The following is a 24,774-nucleotide window of genomic DNA, read 5'->3' on the forward strand; positions in this document are numbered from 1 at the left end:
CAGTTGAGCTTATCAAAAGCTTTTGAGAGATCGAGCTTGAGAATCATACCTGCTTGTTTGGAATGTTTGAGAGAGTGTATGATTTCATGCGAGAGAATGATGCCGTCCAGTATCTGTCTGCCTTCCACATAACCCGACTGCTCTGGCGAGATGAGTAAGGGCAATAAGGGCTTTAACCTGTTGGCGATAACCTTGGAGATCACCTTATAAATTACATTGCAGAGCGCAATTGGACGAAATTTGTCCGGAGTTCTGGTGTTATCTTCTTTGGGCACTAGCACAATGAATGTTGAGTTGAGTGAGGGTAAAAGCCAATGAAGAGATCACGATTCCTCCACCACAAGCCAGACTTCTTCTTTTATCAATTCCCAGAAGGAGTGGAAGAATGTTGTAGTGAAACCATCCGGGTCGGGGACCTCGCCTTCCTTGAGTTGGTGCATAGCTATGTCCACCTCCTGTTGCATAATGGGGTGTAGAAGGAGTTCATTATGCTCTGCTGTGATTATTTTAGGCGCATACTTAATGATTTTATCTATAGCGGGTCTCCTATCCACTTGGGGCTCAAGATGAACCTGCTGGAAGTGTCTAAGAAACTCCTGCTCAATCTCCGCATGATTTTCCACCCTCTTCCCTTCTGGAGTTTGAATGAACGAGATGGTATTGTGCATTCTTCACTGAATTGTGGTTCGGTGGAAAAATTTGGTGTTCCTCTCTCCCTCTTTCAGCCACCTGATCCTTGATTTTTGCTTCCATAAAATTTCCTCCTGCTTTCTTCTCTCCTCCCATTGGTTATGTAAGCGTTGTTCCTGAGCAAGGGTTTCTTCATTATGTCCCCCTGAGATGACGCTTTGCTGAAGATCTTTCATTTCCTTGCTTAACTCCTGCTGAGCTTGAAAGATGTTGCCGAATGTCTCCTTGTTCCAGCGTTTGATCTGGCCTTTGAGGAATTTAAGTTTTTGCTGAAACTGATACATTTTGGAACCTTCTGGCTGAGGAGAAGAGATCCAAGTGGTTCTGATGAAGTCTTTGAAAGCGGGGTGAGAAAGCCAGAAGGCCTCAAAGCGAAAAGGTCGCCTTGTGACATCCCCTGGTCTTTGCCATTGGAGGGCAATAGGCCAGTGATTCGATCCTGAGTAAGGGAGGATTGAAGAAGAGATATCTCCTCCCAGATGTACCATGTTGTCAGAGATCAGGAATCTGTCAAGTTTGGATGCGATTTTCTGTTTTCCTGTTCTTCGATTGCTCCACGTATGCATGCCATTGCAAAACTGCAGGTCAATCAGAGAGTTATTTAGGATAAATTCTTTGAAGTGGGCATCTGCCTGTTCCAGCTTAGCTCGCCCGCCTTTCTTTTCTTCTAGCTTTGTTATCATGTTATAGTCACCCCCCATGATCCAGAGAGGGTGGATTCTGTTGGCATTGAGCTCTGCGATTGTCTTTAGAACAGTTGTTTTAGTGCTAGCTATCTGGGGAAAATAAACGTTAGTTAGGTGACCATGGATATTGGTACCCAGAATATGAAAGGTGGCTTGAATAATTTGCTGCGTCGCATGGATGTCTGTCAGCCCAATCGCTTGAGTGTTCCATGCTATGGCCAAGCCACCCGAGGCTCCAGAAGCATCTACCGCTATCGAGTTACATCCTGGCCATGCCTTAGAAAGAATGTTTCCAAGGGCTGTACTATTACACTTCGTTTCTTGTAGAAAGAATATCTGTGGCTGCTCCTGCTGTAGCATGTTTTTTATTAATCTGAGTTTCCCGGGGCTGTTGAGCCCTCTTATATTCCATGAGATCAATTTCATGATTCACTAATTGTGAGAGGGCTTGTAGTACTTAGTTAACTTCGCATACCTGCCTGAGTCCACCAGGATTTTCCCTAGGGCGATAGTTCGCTGGAGATCTATTCTTCTTCCTCTCTTTTTGGAGTCTTTGGGGGGTAAGCCACCGTCCCAGTAACTGCCTGGTTGGATGCCAAGCTGATGCTGTTGATAAGCCCTGGAGATGATGACTTCCAGTTTGCTGATCTGGTGCTCTGGTATCTTATCATAGTCTTTTTTTTTGCAGATCTGCTCGAGCGTTAGTATGTCAAGACCATTGAGGTCAATGCTCTCAGGTTCTTCATCCATCTGTTGGACCTGGTTTTCTCCACCATCAATGGTAGCTGGATTTGAAGTTTGACTAGGGTCACCGTCTACCTCCATTTCTATTGCTTTCCCATCTGCGAGTTTGCTGGCCTCTTTAAGGGGATCCGTGACACTGGTAGGGGAACTGGGTTTGGAGGGGGATCCAGGAGGATGAGGGATGGCAGAAGAGGAAGGGGGCATAGTGCTGGGCGAAGCATGCAGAGGTGGATCATCTGAGGGGTCAGCAAGGATCTCAAAACTATTGCTGGTTGAGGGAAAGGAGGAGGGGGTCTACAGGGGCTTTTTCCCTGTGGGGGGTTTCTTGTGAGATCTTTTACGAGTGGCAACTTTGATGAAGCCATCTTGATCAGGCTATGCTGAGGGATCAGAATGTTGAGCTTTGGCATTTAGAGGACAATCTCTGAAGAGATGCCCCAGAGCATGGCATCTACGACAGCGAAAAGGGACATGTTCATAGTCCAAAGGTTGCACCCATTCAAAATCATCATGAGAAAGACTTACCGAGTCCGGGAGGGGTTTGTCCAGTCGCATGAAGACACAAATATGGGCATAGGATGTATATCTGCGTAGCTTAGTCTCTTCCACCGCTTTGACGAACTCCCCCAGCCCATTTCCTATATCTTTGAGCGAATCTTCATCCTAGTATTCCGCTGGAAGCGAATACATCCTGATCCATACAGGAGCCCAACTGAGGTCCTCCTTGTCTGGGTTAAATCTTTCCACCCACTCTCTCAAATATAGGCCTGCTGAGTTGAAAAAATAGGGCCCTTCATCCATGACTCGATTCCTATCTTCAATGCATATGAAGATCGCAGTAAAGAACCCCTTCGGTCCTAGCTGCAGGGTGACATGGCCTTTAGGCTTCCATTTGGCTGAGATCCAACCTTGCAGTGCCTTTTCCATAGGCCAGAAACCAATAAAATTTCCGATAAGCGCGTGATCCCTCATAAACTGGATTTTCCCATTAATCCTATGGCTGGGTAGTTCTATTCTAGGCCTCTCAGCAGCCACTGGCTTGCAGGTGTTCGATGTGACCCAACGCTGTTCCTCCGTTCTTGATTTCTCCTTTGGTTTCTCTTCGTTTTATTCTGCCTGGTGCATGGTCATGTTTGTCTTATTGTGTGATCCGGATTTTAAACAGGAACGCAATAGATTACAGAGATAACCATAAATACAGAGATGCAATAACCATAAACACATAGATGCAGCGGAAATAATGATTCATTTCATTAATGGAAAATACTGAATACAACCAGAAATGGAAATAAACCAGCTAGGGCGATGGTAGCTATCTCTGAGAAGAGATGTGCGGCTACATGCCTCTGAACTGTTCCGAACTGTATTACAATGAGGCTCGAAGGCCTATTTATTGTTGAGAAACAATGGAAAACCCTTCACATACCGAAACCTAACCCTAGAAGATGAAACGCCAAATTGTGGGCCCCGTTTGGGTAAATTGGTACATCAATTTCCCGGGGTCGTAACTTTGGCATACGATCTCCGTTTGACGCGTACGATAGCTCGTTAGAAAGATCTATCCGAGTACTACCACTTTGGGAGGCAACAACTAGGGCTCGGTTGCCCCAGAATTCCAAAAAAACGTCGTTTAGGGCCTCAAAACGGCTCCGGAAGTTCAGGACCCGAAAAACTGCTAAAAATAGTAAACTGTGCTACAATTAAGGAAACTGAAAATACTGAAAGAGACAATTGTGAGGGTCCAAGTGGGTTGGTGGGTGGCCACCAACATCCACCTGGATCATTCCTCCCCCCTTAGGAAGCAATGGTCCCCATTGCGTTGAGTTCCTCCATCTGCTGAACTTGTCCTGCAATCTCTGATGTGTCCAGTGATGGTGGGAAGCATGGTCGACGATGGTCCACATTGAACATTTGGTGCAGGCGAAGGAATGGAGGAATGATGTGCTCCAAAGCATTGTTCCCCATAGCCTTGGTACTGCTGTAAGGACCATGTTGGAGTGATCTGAGCTTCTGATGGGTTCTGGTAAGGCGTTCTTTCTGTCGATGCAACCAGACTTTGTTGCCCACCTGAAACTTGTGTGGTACCCATGTGGGTGAGGAGAAGTTGTTCCTGTGTTTTGTTATGACCGTATCTCTTTGCTGCTGCTGCTGCGTGGAGGAACCCTTTGCAGGAGTCATGGATGTAGCAACGATCTTCCCCTTACTTTGGGAGTGAACCATACAGATGAATTTCCTAGTCTGTGATATGAGCTTGCTGCCTTTCTTGGTAGTGATCAAGGATGTGGCAGTAGGTGGGGCTACCTCTGGTATCCTATATAATGAATTATTCAAAGAAATAATGACAGCACGAGGCCTTGACTCATACACAGCATGTCGCCTCCATAAGTATGGCTGGCCTAATAGTACATCACAAACATCCAGGGGTGTAACATCACACAATACCTCGTCTGTGAAGGGCTTGATGCTGTAGGGAAGGCGGCACTGCTGGCGAACTTTCAGATCTCGTCCTTCGTGAAGCCACCCGATACTGTACGGTTGCGGGTGTGGTGTAGTCGGTAGGCCCAACCGCTTCACGACCTCTGCTGAAACCAGGTTCTTTTGGCTACCACTGTCGACAATGAATCGCAGCGGTGAACCCTTCACCCACATCTGTGAGTGGAAAAGACGCTCCCCCTCCTCTGGATCTTCGGGCTCATTTTTCTTGATCTTGGCAGTGGCAACAGTGGCGCTGGGATCCGCATCAATGATCTGCTTCCCTTTTCCATTCCCCTTGTCGGGTTCTGGCTCAGGATCGGAACATGCATCTGATTCGGAAGCCTTCAACTCGGCCACCAGCGACTGCTTGGTCCGACACTCACTTGTGTTATGAGTGGGACTCTTGTGGAACTCACACCACTTCCCTGTGTCCTTCTTCGGCTTCATGGTGTTGTTCTTTTCTTGCGGCTTTGACGGGTTGTCTTGGGTCACCCCGCCTTGGCTTTGTCCTTTGGGCTTCGGATTTGCAGATCCAAAGTCTCGCTTCTTCTGTTTGAACTTTTGCTCGATTTTGACAGCGTATCGGTATGCTGTGCCGAGTGAGGAGATGTTCAAGAACACCATCTCTTCCTGGATGTATCTGTGCAGGCAGCCGCGGTATTTGAGTACCAGATGCAGCTCAGAATCTTTGATACCCAACTGTGTGCGAAGGGTATGAAAAATGTTTGTGAACTCTGGCACATCTTGGTCTCGTCCCTGTCGCAGTATGGTCCATTTGATGTATTTGTCCTCATAGCTTCCGACAGGGTAGTACTGCTCCTTTATGGCATCCCGGAAGTCATTCCAAGTGGGTGCGGCTGAAAATAGTGAGCCTGTACTTTCATCCTTCTGCTCGCAGTAGGTTTCCCACCAGTCCTTGACGTGGGGGGCTGCTTTGAGAAGAGCGAAAACAATCTTTTCCCGGCTCGAAAATTCATGAACAGAAAAATAACCCTCTAGCAGATTTAACCATTTATCTACGGCATCTGCGTCTATTTGACCCTCGAATATGGGGATTTCAAAATTAACTTGTACCTTAAACGGCGTGGCGTTTCCAGAGTCGCTGTTGGAAGTCGATGCGTCGCCTCTGGGTAGCCGCTGAAGGATCTGCGCAAAGCTATCCATCATCGCGTTCCTTTGCCGCTCGAGCGCTTCTTCGAGCAAGATTTTGATAGGATCTCCTGCCCCCTCGTCTTTCTTGTCATTCGCCATGGGAGGCCGTCGGGATTTGCGAGGCTGGTCTTGCAAAGGTTCGACCAGTTCAAGCCCTAACTCCTTATATCCCGACCTCGTTGGGGACATGCAAAGAAAAACAGAGAAAAAGCAGACCGCTCTGATACCACTGATCCGGATTTTAAACAGGAACGCAATAGATTACAGAGATAACCATAAATACAGAGATGCAATAACCATAAACACATAGATGCAGTTGAAATAATGATTCATTTCATTAATGGAAAATACTGAATACAACCAGAAATGGAAATAAACCAGCTAGGGCGATGGTAGCTATCTCTGAGAAGAGATGTGCGGCTACATGCCTCTGAACTGTTCCGAACTGTATTACAATGAGGCTCGAAGGCCTATTTATTGTTGAGAAACAATGGAAAACCCTTCACATACCGAAACCTAACCCTAGAAGATGAAACGCCAAATTGTGGGCCCCGTTTGGGTAAATTGGTACATCAATTTCCCGGGGTCGTAACTTTGGCATACGATCTCCGTTTGACGCGTACGATAGCTCGTTAGAAAGATCTATCCGAGTACTACCACTTTGGGAGGTAACAACTAGGGCTCGGTCGCCCCAGAATTCCAAAAAAACGTCGTTTAGGGCCTCAAAACGGCTCCGGAAGTTCAGGACCCGAAAAACTGCTAAAAATAGTAAACTGTGCTACAATTAAGGAAACTGAAAATACTGAAAGAGACAATTGTGAGGGTCCAAGTGGGTTGGTGGGTGGCCACCAACATCCACCTGGATCATTCCTCCCCCCTTAGGAAGCAATGGTCCCCATTGCGTTGAGTTCCTCCATCTGCTGAACTTGTCCTGCAATCTCTGATGTGTCCAGTGATGGTGGGAAGCATGGTCGACGATGGTCCACATTGAACATTTGGTGCAGGCGAAGGAATGGAGGAATGATGTGCTCCAAAGCATTGTTCCCCATAGCCTTGGTACTGCTGTAAGGACCATGTTGGAGTGATCTGAGCTTCTGATGGGTTCTGGTAAGGCGTTCTTTCTGTCGATGCAACCAGACTTTGTTGCCCACCTGAAACTTGTGTGGTACCCATGTGGGTGAGGAGAAGTTGTTCCTGTGTTTTGTTATGACCGTATCCCTTTGCTGCTGCTGTTGCGTGGAGGAACCCTTTGCAGGAGTCATGGATGTAGCAACGATCTTCCCCTTACTTTGGGAGTGAACCATACAGATGAATTTCCTAGTCTGTGATATGAGCTTGCTGCCTTTCTTGGTAGTGATCAAGGATGTGGCAGTAGGTGGGGCTACCTCTGGTATCCTGTATAATGAATTATTCAAAGAAATAATGACAGCACGAGGCCTTGACTCATACACAGCATGTCGCCTCCATAAGTATGGCTGGCCTAATAGTACATCACAAACATCCAGGGGTGTAACATCACACAATACCTCGTCTGTGAAGGGCTTGATGCTGTAGGGAAGGCGGCACTGCTGGCGAACTTTCAGATCTCGTCCTTCGTGAAGCCACCCGATACTGTACGGTTGCGGGTGTGGTGTAGTCGGTAGGCCCAACCGCTTCACGACCTCTGCTGAAACCAGGTTCTTTTGGCTACCACTGTCGACAATGAATCGCAGCGGTGAACCCTTCACCCACATCTGTGAGTGGAAAAGACGCTCCCCCTCCTCTGGATCTTCGGGCTCATTTTTCTTGATCTTGGCAGTGGCAACAGTGGCGTTGGGATTCGCATCAATGATCTGCTTCCCTTTTCCATTCCCCTTGTCGGGTTCTGGCTCAGGATCGGAACATGCATCTGATTCGGAAGCCTTCAACTCGGCCACCAGCGACTGCTTGGTCCGACACTCACTTGTGTTATGAGTGGGACTCTTGTGGAACTCACACCACTTCCCTGTGTCCTTCTTCGGCTTCATGGTGTTGTTCTTTTCTTGCGGCTTTGACGGGTTGTCTTGGGTCACCCCGCCTTGGCTTTGTCCTTTGGGCTTCGGATTTGCAGATCCAAAGTCTCGCTTCTTCTGTTTGAACTTTTGCTCGATTTTGACAGCGTATCGGTATGCTGTGCCGAGTGAGGAGATGTTCAAGAACACCATCTCTTCCTGGATGTATCTGTGCAGGCAGCCGCGGTATTTGAGTACCAGATTCAGCTCAGAATCTTTGATACCCAACTGTGTGCGAAGGGTATGAAAAATGTTTGTGAACTCTGGCACATCTTGGTCTCGTCCCTGTCGCAGTGTGGTCCATTTGATGTATTTGTCCTCATAGCTTCCGACAGGGTAGTACTGCTCCTTGATGGCATCCCGGAAGTCATTCCAAGTGGGTGCGGCTGAAAATAGTGAGCCTGTACTTTCATCCTTCTGCTCGCAGTAGGTTTCCCACCAGTCCTTGACGTGGGGGGCTGCTTTGAGAAGAGCGAAAACAATCTTTTCCCGGCTCGAAAATTCATGAACAGAAAAATAACCCTCTAGCAGATTTAACCATTTATCTACGGCATCTGCGTCTATTTGACCCTCGAATATGGGGATTTCAAAATTAACTTGTACCTTAAACGGCGTGGCGTTTCCAGAGTCGCTGTTGGAAGTCGATGCGTCGCCTCTGGGTAGCCGCTGAAGGATCTGCGCAAAGCTATCCATCATCGCGTTCCTTTGCCGCTCGAGCGCTTCTTCGAGCAAGATTTTGATAGGATCTCCTGCCCCCTCGTCTTTCTTGTCATTCGCCATGGGAGGCCGTCGGGATTTGCGAGGCTGGTCTTGCAAAGGTTCGACCAGTTCAAGCCCTAACTCCTTATATCCCGACCTCGTTGGGGACATGCAAAGAAAAACAGAGAAAAAGCAGACCGCTCTGATACCACTGATCCGGATTTTAAACAGGAACGCAATAGATTACAGAGATAACCATAAATACAGAGATGCAATAACCATAAACACATAGATGCAGTGGAAATAATGATTCATTTCATTAATGGAAAATACTGAATACAACCAGAAATGGAAATAAACCAGCTAGGGCGATGGTAGCTATCTCTGAGAAGAGATGTGCGGCTACATGCCTCTGAACTGTTCCGAACTGTATTACAATGAGGCTCGAAGGCCTATTTATTGTTGAGAAACAATGGAAAACCCTTCACATACCGAAACCTAACCCTAGAAGATGAAACGCCAAATTGTGGGCCCCGTTTGGGTAAATTGGTACATCAATTTCCCGGGGTCGTAACTTTGGCATACGATCTCCGTTTGACGCGTACGATAGCTCGTTAGAAAGATCTATCCGAGTACTACCACTTTGGGAGGCAACAACTAGGGCTCGGTCGTCCCAGAATTCCAAAAAAACGTCGTTTAGGACCTCAAAACGGCTCCGGAAGTTCAGGACCCGAAAAACTGCTAAAAATAGTAAACTGTGCTACAATTAAGGAAACTGAAAATACTGAAAGAGACAATTGTGAGGGTCCAAGTGGGTTGGTGGGTGGCCACCAACATCCACCTGGATCATTGTGCCGTGGAGATCCTTCGTGGACCTCATCTTCCTGTACTGGCTCAAAGAGCAGAGAGCTCGGTTGTGCTGGAGGCTCGCGATTGGGTGTAGGGGAGGGCTTGGAGGCCCCCTTGGGAAGACTCCATTGCTGCATTGGTAGATCAGCGAGAGGTTGTTCTTTTTTGCCAGTCGATCATGCTGCATGGAGCAGGGAATGTACAGGCTGCACAGTCTGCGCCGCCGTAGGGTTTACCAGAACCCTAGTTCAGAGCCGCCCCCCATCGCTAATGTTGGTCCACTTACTTCCCATTTTTCCTTTCCTCAACAACTGTTATTAATTGTATTCTTAATACCAAATGTTTTTAATATTATTCATAAATGTTAATGTCAATATTAGTTATAATATTAATGTCATTAATAATATTAATATTATTAAATAAATGTTATTAATATCAATATTTAACATTAAAATTAATATTTATAAATATTAACATTAATAAAAGTGATATTCATATACATATTAATTAATATTAATAATAATCAATATTCAAATGAATATTAGCTATTCATATTAAAATTAAAATTAGTATCAAAATTTATTAATATCCTCAGTAATACTAAAAGTGGTTAATATTACTTATAGTTGTAATGTTAATGGTATTAATATTATTAATATTAATAATTAAAACTAAAATCATAATTTAATTAAAATTAATATTAATAATTAAAATATATAATTAATTAAAATTCCTATTAATAATTAACATTTCTTAATGTGATTTAAATGTTATTAATTTTATATATTTAAATTAATTATGTTATATTTATTTATTACATTAATATTATTAATTTTGTAATTGTAAACAATAATTTTATAAAAGTATTTTTTTTTTTTATATTATGATTAAGTTTTTATTGTTATTATTGATTATTGACTCAAATTTTGATGTTAATGTGAATATTGATAAATATAAATTAAACTTAATATTAAAAATTCAATATAACCCAATATTATAAGTTCTAATAGTGAAAACATGCAATATTGAAAACATTAAATAACCTAATATTAAATTCTAATAATATAAACCTAAACATTAAAAAATAATAATCTAAACTTAATATAATGTCAAAACATATTAATACCTAATATAACATAAAAATATATCAATATTAAATTAATAATATTTTAATAAAATTAGATTTTAATTTTGTTATTAAATCTAGATATTTATATTAATATCATTATGAATATAATTAAGTATAACATTAATAAATAGCAAGTTTATTATCCAAATTAAACAAATAATTCTCAAAACAAAAATTTGTATTGTTGAATTGAGGCTTCTGTCATCCATATCAAGTTTATGAGAAAAAGTTTTTCGGTGTAAATCACATGATAATACATTTGTCGATGTGTTTTGAACCAACAAGTGTGGCTCATCATCAAGACAAGTTGAAGAATCAGATCATGGTTGCATATTACATAGGGAGAGTAGATCATCAAATGGCTAGGTTTGATTGAAAAACGACTATACTGAAAAATGGCTATATTAGATCATACTAGATAAATGGCTAAGGTTGACCAAGAATGGCTAGATTTGACTATACAAGTTGTATAATTATATAATATTATTATGCTAAAACAAATATTATTTTAATGCCTATCATATGTTATTTAAGTTAATAGTTAACCAAATTAGGGTTAGCAATATTACTAGGGAATATTTATAATAAAATTGTTTGAAGTGTTAACATATAATAATATATCTAATGAAAGTATTTGTTAGTAATAGAAAGGATTTGATAATAACTAATAATTATTAATATTATATTATTATTATAATAATGTTGTAGTATTAATTTTATTATTAATGTCTTATGTAACTAATTAATATAAATTTAGTAGTAAGGCTATTTAATTGGAATAAGTATTAATAGATCTAGGGATATTAGTAAAAGTAAGGATTTAACATTAACTCAAATAATATTAATTATTGTTATATTATATATACTAGATCATATAGATTAGTCATGAAAAGGGAATATCTATACTAATATTTAACATATATTAAAAGTAATATTAGTTATAGTAATAGTATTATTCTTATTATTAATGGTTAGGGTATCAATTTATTAGTGATCTAATAGGAACTTATATTAATAGTTCTAGGGAAATTAGTAATTGTAAGGATTTATTGTATTATTATTATTAATATAATAGTGTTATAATAATAGTATTTAATTAAAGGATGGGTAACTAATTAATATAAATTTATTAGTAAAGCCATCTACTTGGAACATAAAATTGCTATTTAAAAATCTTATACTATATAATCTAACCCATTAGGAAAGGTATGAAAAGGATTATCAAGGAAGATTACCAAAGAGGATCAAAGAACTATGACTAAAGAGAGCAAGTTAAAGGATAACAAGGGGGGGAATTCTATATAAGAAAACTAGAACAAGCTCTTAAAAGAGGGAGGGAGGAAGGGGTGGAAATGACTAGGAAGTGAGGACCAGGGCCTAGCAACTACTGATCTTCCAACCGTCATCTCTATTGAGATTGCTTGGCCTTCTTTCAATCTCAAGGGCTTCCCTATTTTTTTAGTGATGGAACTACAAAACTCTAGCAATAAAACTGGCCTCCTCAATATAAACATGATGTTTGGTCTTCTCCGCATGCTCTGCTAGTGCTGAAGGCTTGGTTCTCCTATGTTTAAGGTCAACTTCATGCTCACTAATTCTTTAATTAATGAAGCGTCCAGTCTCACCAATATAGGGGGTCCCACAGGAACAAGGAACAATATAGACACCCTTCATGTCCTTAGGGTCGATAAGATCCTTCACTGATCGAAGGGACTTACGAATGGTGTTAAGGGGTCTAAAGGTTGAGGGAACATTATGTTTCTTAAGAATCCTCGCAATCTTATCAGTGGTCCCTTGAACAAAAGGTAGATGGACCCTTGGGATTTGTTCTTTAGGTTCTTTTTTAACTACCGAATTTTTGGCAGCTTTGAGGAAAGCCTTCTGATCCAAGTGTCTACTATACCCATTCTCAACAAAGACATTAAGGATATGGGATTTCTCTTTCTCGAAGCTCTTTTCATTAGAGATCCTTAGGGCACGAGTAGCAAGGGTGTTGAGAATGCCAAACTTTTGAGCTAGGAAATGGTGGGAACTGGCATGAAGATATTGCTCCGTATGTGTTTTCTTTCGAAACACTTAGTGGGAGAGGGAACTGTCACTATTCTTTGAAATTAGGATATCAAGGAAAGGGAGGCAACCATCGATTTCCTGTTCCATGGTGAACTTAATGGCAGAGGATTAACTGTTGAGATGATTGAAGAAGATATCTAACTCCTCTTAGCCATGAGACCAGATGACATTAATGTCATCGACAAATCTTTTCCAAAGTTTAGGTAGGAGGCGGGCTAAGTACAGAGCCTTGGATTCAAAATCTTCCATAAAAAGATTAGCAACAACAGGAGATAGGGTTGAGCCCATGGCAACACCACAAGTTTTCTCAAAGAACTCCCCGTCAAAACTGAAAAAGGTGGAAGTGAGATGGCCTCCTTTATAGGGATGCAAGTGTAAAGGGAGACTACATCAAAACTAACAATAATTTCCCAAGGGTCAAGCTTTCTATCCTTGAGCTCTTCAACAAAGGAAGCAAAGTCTTTGACGAAGGACTCTGTATCACCAACTAAGGGTTTAATCTTTAAGGCAAGGAATTTAGCTAGAAGGTAGGTAGGACCACCAATGGTGTTAACAATGGGCCTTATGGGAGCCCCTTCCTTGTGAATTTTAGGGATCCCATAGATCCTTGGAGTAATGGGACTGCTCTCAATGATTTTATGGCACAGGGAACTGACCGAGCTATTGGACTTGATGGCAAGAGCCACAGTCCTAGAAATTTTCTTTAGTGGGTTTTTGGGAAGCTTTTTATAGCTTCCACTATTATAAATATGATCTAACATCTTCTTGTAGTAATCTTCTCTGTTAAGAATGACAGCAGCCCCTCCTTTGTTGACTTTCAGAACAACTATATCATTGTTCTGGTTTAAGGATCTAAGGGCCACAAATTCTTCCTTGAAAAGGTTGCTCCGAGGGGGCTTTGCCTTCCTAAGGAAAACAACACAATCCTGTCTAATAGTGTCCTTAATTTTATTAGGTAAACCTCTAATCCCGAATTCTATGTCACAAATAATGTCATCTATCGAGATCTTTTCAGGGGCCAGGGCAATTTTATGTTCCAAGTAGACGGCTTTACTAATAAATTTATACTAATTAGTTACCTATCCTTTAATTAAATACTATTAATTTTTTTTCCAAAGAAAAAAATCAAACTTTTTATAATCAGAATAAAAAGTTACATAGTATATGCCGAAGCATTCTATTTGTTGTATTATTTGATAATCATAGAGCTCTACAAGAAGAGACTTCCCTTCATGTCCAAAACTGAGAGAAAGAGGGACCCTTGATCTGAAACCGTGAGCCTCCTCATATTGAGGAAAACAACTCCTGTCTCAAGGTCAGTCATAGCAAAATATACATTCTCCATATACTAAAAGTCTCCATAGAAAGGTAAAAATAGTGCATCTATTTCCCAGGTCTCCTCCCCAAGGAAAACAACCCAAACATAAAATAGATACAAATGTCATGCAAAACTGAAAACAGTTTGATAAAAGAACCATAACAGTTGTAAACAAAACCAAGGAAACAGCTTTGCGAAGCCTGAAGAGTCCCAAAAAGTAAATTAAATATTATTATTATAACACTATTATATTATTAATAATAATACAATAAATACTTACAATTACTAATTTCCCTAGAACTATTATATAAGTTCCTATTAGATTACTAATAAATTGATACCCCAACCATTAATAATAAGAATAATACTATTACTATAACTAATACTACCTTTAATATATATTAAATATTAGTATAGATTTTCCCTTTTCACGACTAATCTATATGATCTAGTATATATGATATAACAATAATTAATATTATTTGAGTTAATATTAAATCCTTACTTTTACTAATATCCCTAGATCTATTAATACTTATTCCAATTAAATTGCCTTACTATTAAATTTATATTAATTAGTTACACAAGACATTAATAATAAAATTAATACTACAACATTATACTAATAATAATAATAATATATTAATCATTATTAGTTATTGTTAAATCCTTTCGATTACTAACAAATACTTTCCTTAGATATATTTTTATATGTTAACATTTCAAACAATTTTATTATAAATATTCCCTAGTAATATTGTTAACTCTAATATGGTTAACTCTTCATTTAAATAGCATATGATCAGCATTAAAATAATATTTGTTTTAGCATAGTAATATTATATAATTATATAACTTGTATAGTCAAATCTAGCCGTTCTTGGTCACTTATCCATTTATCCAGTATGATCTAATATAGCTGTTTTTCAGTCAAACCTAGTCGTTTGATGATCTGCTCTCCCTATTTAATATGCAGCCATGATCTGATTCTTCAACTTGTCCTAACGATGAACCACACTCGTTGGTTCAAAACGCGTCGACAAATGTATTATCATGTGATTTACACTGAAAACTTTTTCTCATAAACAAAAATTTGTATGTTTTAAGAAAATCTTAAATAAAAATATGAATAATACAAATCCAAAATTACTCATTTTCTTATGGCCCCTCTCAAATTTAATGTTTTATTTAAGCTACATTTCATGCCACCATTATCTTGGTTTCCTTGTTTATGAAAACAAAAGATTATATATTTTTAAGATTTAGTAAATTAAAACAAAAAAAATAACATTTTCAATTATTATTACCTTATTATGTTATTAATCACTTGAATATAAATGGACCAAACATTAAGGGGTAATTGTGAATTTGAAAGGATTCTCTCTCAACAAATTCTAGGGCACTCTATGAAAATATAAATCATTTTAACATATTTTAAATTTTTCTATTAATTGTTTAGTTTTGTGGTTGTTTAAAAAAGTTTTGAAACACAATTTTACATGTTCAAGTTGTAAATTGGTTTAAAATGATTAGTGTTCACCATTTTAAATATTCTTATGTATTTGCATTGTTATTTTTTTATATCTTTTAATTTTACAATTAAGTTTATATATTTGTAAGTGTTCATGAATGAATAGATTAAAACATAATAATATAAATTTAAAATGATTCATTTCATTATTTGGACTGTAGATCAAGTTTATATATCCATTTTCAATAAAAATGAAATCAAAGTAACTACAAATTTATAGAAAGATCCAAGCTATTAATCCATTACATGTTCATTGCAGGTTTATAAGCATCTAATTAGTCTTTTAATTTAAAAATATGGAAATTGTATTAGGTGGATATAGTTTTCTTCACAACAAATACATATTTGAAGAATAAACACGTATGAAAATAGATATTTCTAAGAGATCCTAATCATCCTTTAATTTTTTGTATTGTCTACCTGGATTTATAAGTTTTCATGAATGAATATATTAAAAAATAATAGTATAAAGTTAAAATGATTCATTTCATTATCTATACTATAGATCAAGTTTATATATCCATTTCCAAAAGAAATGAAATCAAAGTAACTACAAATTTATAGAAAGATCCAAGCTATAAATCCATTACATGTTTTTTTTTGTATTGTCTACATGGATTTATAAGTTTTCATGAATGAATAGATTAAAACATAATAATATAAATTTAAAATGGTTCATTTCATTATCTATATTGTAGATCAAGTTTATATATCCATTTTCAATAAAAATGAAATCAAAGTAACTACAAATTTATAGAAAGATCCAAACTATTAATCTATTACATGTTCATTGTAGGTTTATAAGCATCTAATTTTCTATGACTTTTAATTTAAAACTATGGAAATTGTATTAGCTCGATATAGTTTTCTTCAACAAAAAATACATATTTAAACAATAAATAAGTCTGAAAATGAGAGATCCTTTTTATCATCCTTTCATTTTTTACAGAAGATTGTTTTGTATAAATGGTTTTTAGCATTTTTATTCCTAATTTAAACATGAACATGTAGCTATAATGTGGTTGAGGCAGTAACACAAGGTTCTTGGCATTTGTGGTAGATGTTATTGTATATGTTATGCTTTTATTAGCTGAATGGTTTGTTGAAGGAAGATTGAGGAAATACAAACAAATAATATATAATAATTAAGATTAAGTTTATTTGTACAAGAATAAAAGAATTTATATAAGTAATTTGTCCATTCAAGATCATAGTTGTATATTTTATTTAAAATTTTGGGATGACAAATAAGATTGGTCATTCTTATAATAACAATTTAAGATCAATTATTTCAATTTTAATAATATACTAACCATTGAATATCAATACTAAAAATCGTAAACCTAAACCTACTTACCTAAAACCTAATCACACTACTCTAAAACCATAAAGCTAAACCTAGTGCCGTAAAACAATATTATTAAAATATAAACCTATTGTTGTAAAAACTTAACATCTAAAACCATTTTCAAAATAGTGACTTCTCAACTAAATATTGTTATTACTTTTGTGGATGTTTGGTTTAAAAGACTTGGTATTCTCTTCTCCATAAAGAAATAAATAAAACCTAACATAATAATATGGATGAACATGTACATAGACCTCTTATTCTCATCTCCACAGAGAAAGAAACAAAACCTAACATAATAGTATGGATGAACATGTGCATATGTTGCAAATAATATTATAGAATACAACCTTTTGAAGCTTGTGAGTAGATCTAGAATTAATTAGTAAAAGTAATTTTGGTGGGGAATCCCCTTCTTTTGGTGGAAGGCCTCCTCTGCAATCCATCATCCCAAACTTAATACAACTTTCTACAAATGAAATGGGAAGATACATTATATACCTCCAAAATATAAAACTTTCTACCCAGAATTCAGTTTTCCATCCAATATTAATATCAAATAGACTTTAATACATATTAACCATCATCAACCAAAATTATTAAATATTCTCAAAAACAACATATTAAATATTAAACAATATCAATTCCCCTTAAAATTCCCTAATTTAGTTTCTCCCTCATCCATTTTCCCAGAATCTAATCATGTCATGTTTAAATATTTCTTCCCTACTCCATTTTTCTGGGTAGTACATCACTTGACACCTTAATCTTTGTGTTTAAATTTTCTCCTTTTCCAAATTAGATTGCCCATGATACATATTTTCGAGTTTCTTCAAAAAATTGGTATGTGTCAATCTAGATCATATCAGCCAACATAAAACAATTTAGACAACAAAATAATTTAGACAACAATTTAGGCAAATGTAACATTAGACATTTTTGTATGTAAATATAAAGGATTGAAAAAGGAATACTTTTAGTGTTGCAATTACCTTGGGACTAGGAGTAGCCTGCAACAGAAATTGAAGTTATGTAAAAAAATATTTTACTCCAATTCATTGAAAGGGAAGCCACATTCATTTATGTTTTTCATCGGGCATCTTAACTTTCATTCCTAGTAAGTGCTTTCATAGCGAAGATGTTGGAAACCTCTGAACCTGCTCAACCTCAAGATAAAATCAAACTCGTAATGAAGGCCAATAAATAAAACTGGTAATGAATGATCAATGGGGTTTAGGATTTTTAAAAATAAGGCTTCTTGAAATATAACATGCATGTTTCAAAACATCCATGTTTCGACCATTTTACATTATATTAATAGGGTTCATTAGGGAAGTTTCAAAACCGCCATGTTTCAAGTTCATTAAGGCGTGGATTTATCAATAAAAAATTTAAAGATTTGTAAAAGTTTGTAATAATACTAATATTTATAATGGTTTATTAAACTTAATTATAGAGGATTAATAACAAAAAAATGTTATCCATAAAAAAATATTTCAATATCCATAATAACATAATTTTATTTCAAGATTGAGATTATATATATATATATATATATATATATATATATATATATATATATATATATATATATATATATATATATAGATATATATATATATATATATATATATATATATATATATATATATATATATATATATATATAGATATATATTATTTCAACAACCACATATATATATATATATATATATATATATATATATATTATTATTTCAACAACCATATATATATATATATATATATAATACTCACATGACATTCTTGTTGTTGTGAATATAAAAATCACAGAAATAAACCTAAAAACATAAAAATAAACAGTAAAACATTTAACAATTTGGTCATTAAACTATTCAGGACATGTCAAAATTAGGGCTAAAAACATAGAAATAAAAAATAAAACATTTAATGATCCAGTCATTAAACTGTTTAGGACATGTCAAAATAAAGGCCCTACTGCACGTCTTATTTGTTGAAGATAATGGAGAATATCCTAGAATAGGTAGAGTTGGTTCAGGTAACCTCAAGATAGGAATTAGTTTCTATTTCTTAGGATGTTGTTCTAACTTCTCTAAAACCATGTTTTTTATTTAATTTGTAATGTGCATGAACAATGTAGAGCATTCTACAGAGCCAGACTCTCCTGGTTCAGACTTTCTTTCGTAGAGCTGACCAGTGGGTTTTTATTTTAATACAAACATTGTCATTTTTATCATCGTATCAAAGCATCAGGGCTGAGGAACCTATACGCTGGCTGGTGGGTGGTTCTTTGAACCAAGATCATCGCAGTTGTGAGGCGAATAACTGTGACAATTTTGAATTCGTCGTTGGTTATTACCACACCTCTATGACGAGGGCACTGTAGCACTTCGAGCGTATTTTTCGTCGTAGTTCATCGCAGGAAAGACATGTACAACTGCGACGATGTCGCAGAAAAGACAAAAACTTCTGCAACGAACGAGGAAGGCCAAGAACAAGGTTGTAGCTATGTGAGGAAAGTCAAGAACAAGATTGTCACTGTGAGCAAATCTATGAAGGGAAGCCAAGAACAAGGTTGTCGCTACCAGAGAAGCTGCGAGGAGAAGCCAAGAACAAGGCTGTAGTTGACAACAAAAAGTTGTCTAGAGGCTGAGAAGGAAGCCATGGTGATGTGCGCATGTGTTGTGAGAACAAACAATATTGAAGATCACTGATCTGTCTCTGTCACAAATCTGGGGTAACTTTAACATCTTTTACTTGTCAAAATTTTTTTTCTCCTTCTAAATCGCCAAGATGAATAACAATATTTTTGAAGCATGCATGAACGCGCATAACAAGCTCGATGGTTCCAATTATGCAAATTAGAAGCTTAAGATGTAGACTCTGCTAGAAGCATAGAGTGCTTGGATGATTGTGAATGGGGATGAGCCAAAGCCCACAACTGGATCAACATCGATCCTAGATTGGTAGAAAGGAGAAAATAGAGCAAGGACAATGTTAAAGATGTCAATGAAAGACTGCATTATACCGCACATTAGAGAATGTAAGTCAGCTAACGAGATCGGGGGAATCCTGAAGGAGTTGTACGAGATCAAGAATTCAAATTTTCTTATGTTCCTCAAGAGTAAGATCTTGTCCCTGAAGATGGAGGAGAATGAGACAATTGCCTCATTCGTAGCAAGGATTAATAATCTAAAGAACAAATTAGTAGACATTGGTCATACAGTCGACGATACAGATCTTGTGACCATTACAATGAATGGTGTCACTGATGATAATCAAATGTTCATCACTGGGATAAATGCCAGAGAGAAGATCCCACATTTTGAAGAGCTGATAGGTATACTAATGTAGGAAGAAGAGAGGAGATTGACTCTGAAGTGCCAGAGTGCCAATCTCGCATTGATGGCGAAGAACTTCTCCAAAGGGAAAGGGAGTCCACAACAGCAAAACAAAGCAAGTTCATAGAAACGGCCAAATCAGACCCAAGGTATGCATCCAAAACAAAACTACTCTGAAACTAAATGTTATTGTGGAAAACTGGTCATGTTGCAGGGAATGTAGTAAGAAGAAGTATCATGAAGAATAACAAAAGCAGAAAATACATACAGGTCATCTCACGAATGGTGATTAGGTGTAGAACTTAAAATTGTTCATGGTATATCATGATGAAAATGTTGATGCAACATCTGGTATGTAGATTCAGGAGCGTCAACACACATGAAAAGGAACAAGCATTGGCTGGAAGATTTTAAAGAAACCAACGAAGGTGGTCAGATACCTAGGTGATGACAAAAGTCATCAAATCAAAGGGTGTTGGAAAGTTTCTGTCATTCTACCTAATGGTAATATCAAACAAATTTATAATGTAATGTATGTGCCTGGAATAACAAAGAACTTGATTTTTTGTATCTATGATTATATATCAAGATTTGAAAGTTGAATTTTTAAAATCTAACTTCTACATTAAAGATCTGCTAGATGGAATAAAGACAACTGCTACAGGAATCCAAACAGGAGGACTGTACAAGTTGGATGTGAGGCCTGCACCAATTCGAGTATTGACAACATCGAGCCTGACTACAGAAGAGCTTTGGCATCAGAGATTTGGCCACATCAACTACAATGATTTGGTGTTAGTACAAAGTAAGGAAATGGTAAGAGATATTCCTATGCTAAAACAAGTACATAATGATTGTGATGTCTGTACTTTAGGAAAAATGCATAGAGAAGAATTCCATGTTAGAGTAGAAAAGAAATTGAGGGATATACTGGAGTTAGTGCACAAAGACCTTTATGGACCCATGCAGACTAAATCATTAGGAGGTGCACTGTATTTCCTACTGTTTATTGATGACTGTACGAAGTTTACTTGGGTGTACTTCTTAAGTAAGAAGAGTCATACATTCGAATACTTTAAGAAGTTTAAAAATATGATTGAAAGACAAATAGGGTAACAGATAAAAATTCTCCATTCTGATCAAGGGGGAGAATACAAGAAGGATGAGCTTATCAGATATTGTAAAGATCATGGAATTTTGCAGTAGTTCATAGTACCCCATACTCCACAGCAGAATGGAGTAAGAGAAAGGAAGAATAGAACACTGGTGGAATGTGCTAGAAATATGCTAAAAGGTAAGAATCTTTCAAATGGTTTTTGGGCTAAAGCAGTGAATACTGTAGTTTATTTGAAAAATAGGAGTCCTACAAAAAGTCTTGAGTCTAAAACTCCTTATGAAGCATTATATGGATATAAGCCTACAATAAAAAACTTAATGATATTTGGATCAAAATCATTTTCCCACATTCCAAAGGAAGATAGAAGAAAATTAGATCCAAAAGCCATCAGATGTATTTTTATAAGGTATTGTTCATCATATAAATCATACAGAGTATTTAATCCCTCTACTCACAAGATTTTTGTTAGTAGAGATGTTAAATTCCATGAGTAGGATCATGAAGAACGTGATGAACACTATGAGGAATGGGACATTCTGTACTTTGTGGATAAAGAAGAAGTAGAAAATAGTCAGGGTCAACAACAAACAAAGGCAGAGGATGAACAACAACAGCAACAGTGATAGCAACAACAAAAGCAACAGCAGTAGTAGGAAGAAAAAGTATATGATGATCAAATAAGGTTTGAAACCACCGCCCCATCACTCAGGAGATCAGGTAGGAAAGCTCAATTGCCTGCAAGATATAGGGAAAATGCTTTTATAACTAGTATGATGAATGTGGTTGAACCATCTAGTTATAAAGAAGCAAATTAATGTAGTGAATGGAAAACAACCATGGAACAGGAATATGATTCAATAATTAGAAATAACACTTGGGAATTGGTTGAACTTCCTAGAGAAAACAAGTCATAGGTTGCAAATGGTTATATAAACTAAAAATTAATGCAGATGGAACTATAGAAAAAATGAAAGCCAGGTTGGTTGCAAATGGGTACAAACAAAAAGAAGGGATAGATTATGAAGAAACCTTCGCCCCTATAGCTAAATTGAACACCATCAGAATGTTAATCACTTTAGCTACTAAGCGACATTGGATGATGCACCAACTAGATCTAAAGTCTACATTTTTGAATGGAGAACTGGAAGAAGAGGTTTTTCTAGAGCAACCAGAAGGGTTTGTCTAGAAAGGAAAAGAATATTTAGTCTGTAGGTTAAAGAAAGCACTTTAAGGACTAAAACAAGCTCCCAGGTCATGGTGTGAGAAAATTGATTCATTTTTCTACAAGCTGGCTATAATAGAAGTAAGAATGACCCTAATATTTACACCATGACATATGAACAAGGGTGTGTAGTGTTGATTTCATTATATGTAGGTTATTTGATAATTACAGGTGATGCTACATATCTAATTGATTAAATCAAGCAACAGATGTCACAGATGTTTGAGATGAAGCATCTCGATGAACTCAGATACTGTTTAGGTCTTGAGATCTGGACAGATTCAGGTCAAACATTTCTGTCTCAAGCAAAGTATGTTAAAAGCAAGTTAGAAAAGTTTAGAATGGATCAGTGTAAGTTAACACAAGTATCATTTCAACAAAAAATCAAATTGCAGTGTGAGGATGGCTCAAAAGCAGTGATGCAACATTTTACAGACAGCTGGTTGGGAGTCTGATCTACCTAACCACCGCTAGTCCTGAATTGGCTTATGCAGTCAGTGTGTTAAGCCAATTTATGTCTAATCCACTTGAAATTCATTGGAATGCAACGAAGAATGTTTTGAGGTATCTACAAGGTACTGTAGATTATGGAATTATTTACACTGACTCTTCTAATGTTAGATTGGTAGGATTTGTAGATTCAGATTGGGTAGGAAATGTGGATGATCGCAGATATATAATAGGTTTTGCCTTCAACATTGGATCCGGGAAGATCACATGGAGAAGCAAGAAGCAGAACACAGTCTCCTTGTCCTCAGCGGAAGTAGAGTATCAAGCAATGTGTGCAACAACATGTGAAGCAGTTTGGTTCCGGAGACTTCTCCAGGATGTTGGGGAAGAACAGAAAGTTGCAACAACAATTATATGTGACAATCAGAGTTCAATCAATTGGCCAATAATCCAGTGTTTCAAAAAAACATGAAACATATTGATACACAATTTCACTTTGTAAGGGAGAAAGTGGAATCTAAAGAAATTCAATTGGAATATTGTAATATATGTGATAATGTTGCAGACATTTTCACTAAGGCTCTTGGAAAATTAAAGTTTCAAATTTTTAGGGAGATGTTAGGCATATATGTGAACCCTTTCTCCATTAAGGGGGACTGTTGAAGATAATGGAGAATATCCTAGAATAGGTAGAGTTGGTTCAGGTAACCTCAGGATAGGAGTTAGTTTCTATTTCTTAGGATGCTATTCTAACTTCCCTAAAACCATGTTTTTTATTTAATTTGTAATGTGCATGAACAATGTAGAGCGTTCTGTAAAGCCAGACTCTCCTCGTTCAGACTCTCTTTCATAGAGCTGACTAGTGGGTTTTTATTTTAATACAAACATTGCCATTTTTATCTTCCAAACAAAGATAAATAATACTGAAGTCTATCTTTAAGGTCTACAACAATATAGCACTGAACTGACCCTCAAGTGAGTGCAACAGTATCAATCTTCTTTATCATATTGATGCCCCTGACAGCTGCTATTGGCCATGAACACAAAAATCAAACAATTTTATAGTTTAATTGGAATTGGACTAATTAGTGTCAGGCGGAAAGAGTCGATTGTGCGGACACAACCAACCTCCCTAGGAGCCTAAGACTCTCTAGTGACAAACAAGACAAACAAGAACAATCCTTCTCTAAACATGCATTTACTATATAAGAAATCAAGTGTTTAGATCCTACCTGTAGTCCCACGCTGTTGTAGCAGTCCAGCCTCGCTGATCCGGATGAGCTCCTCCTTCACTTTGAAACCTGCATCCACTAACAATCAAACGATTAAATAGCACTTGATAATCTCATAGAATAAAACATATTTAACACATAGACCAAGGAGAACATGAAACAACTCATAAATAACAAGTTATTGAGAAGAATGGACTCATTTGCATTAATAGGTAACAAAAGGAACAAATACAACCTGAGCCTTGGTGTTGTGCAAGTCCCTCCCAGGGTCCATCAAGAGTTCTCCTTTACTTTGACAAAGCTCACCCACTTCCAAATAGAACAAGCAAAGATGGCAATCTCTCCTCACAAGCTTCTAAATGGGAGTCCTAATTCCAGCAGCATCTACCCTTAGAAATGTATAGCTTCCAACCTCCCCTCCTTCTGGCCCAATGCCTGTATTTATAGTGCTCAAGAGGAATTTAATCAGGTCCACCATCAATGGGATAATCCCCTCTTTGGATGGGATAGCTCCCTTATTGATGGGATAAGTTCCTCTTTGGTAGGGGTACATGAACCATCTGGAGGCGCTCAATACACATCGAACAACCTTCTAGAATGCTCTAGAAATGACCACAAGTAACTTTTTAAAGATGAAACTTGCGCATTTTGACCTTTACAGGGGGACGCACCTGCCCCTTTACATACAGAG

At 37.3% G+C, this 24,774-nt stretch overlaps 1 protein-coding gene and 1 pseudogene across 1 annotated transcript; one reads left to right on the top strand and one right to left on the bottom strand.

The window, feature by feature from the left end:
• Window positions 1–671: 671 nt before the first annotated feature.
• Window positions 672–1,736, bottom strand: LOC149147324 (uncharacterized). The gene has a single exon (XM_089441797.1). The coding sequence runs from the start codon at window positions 1,734–1,736 to the stop codon at window positions 672–674; it is 1,065 nt and encodes a 354-aa protein (XP_089297923.1).
• Window positions 1,737–19,150: 17,414 nt separating this feature from the next.
• The window catches only part of LOC149147325 (protein rough sheath 2-like), a 30,648-nt pseudogene continuing 25,024 nt past the window's right edge, over window positions 19,151–24,774 (top strand).

This window comes from Pinus tabuliformis, chromosome 9 (genome assembly GCF_031772625.1).
Source record: "Pinus tabuliformis cultivar Carrire ecotype Pingquan chromosome 9, CPIR1, whole genome shotgun sequence".
Taxonomy (NCBI): Eukaryota; Viridiplantae; Streptophyta; class Pinopsida; order Pinales; family Pinaceae; genus Pinus; species Pinus tabuliformis.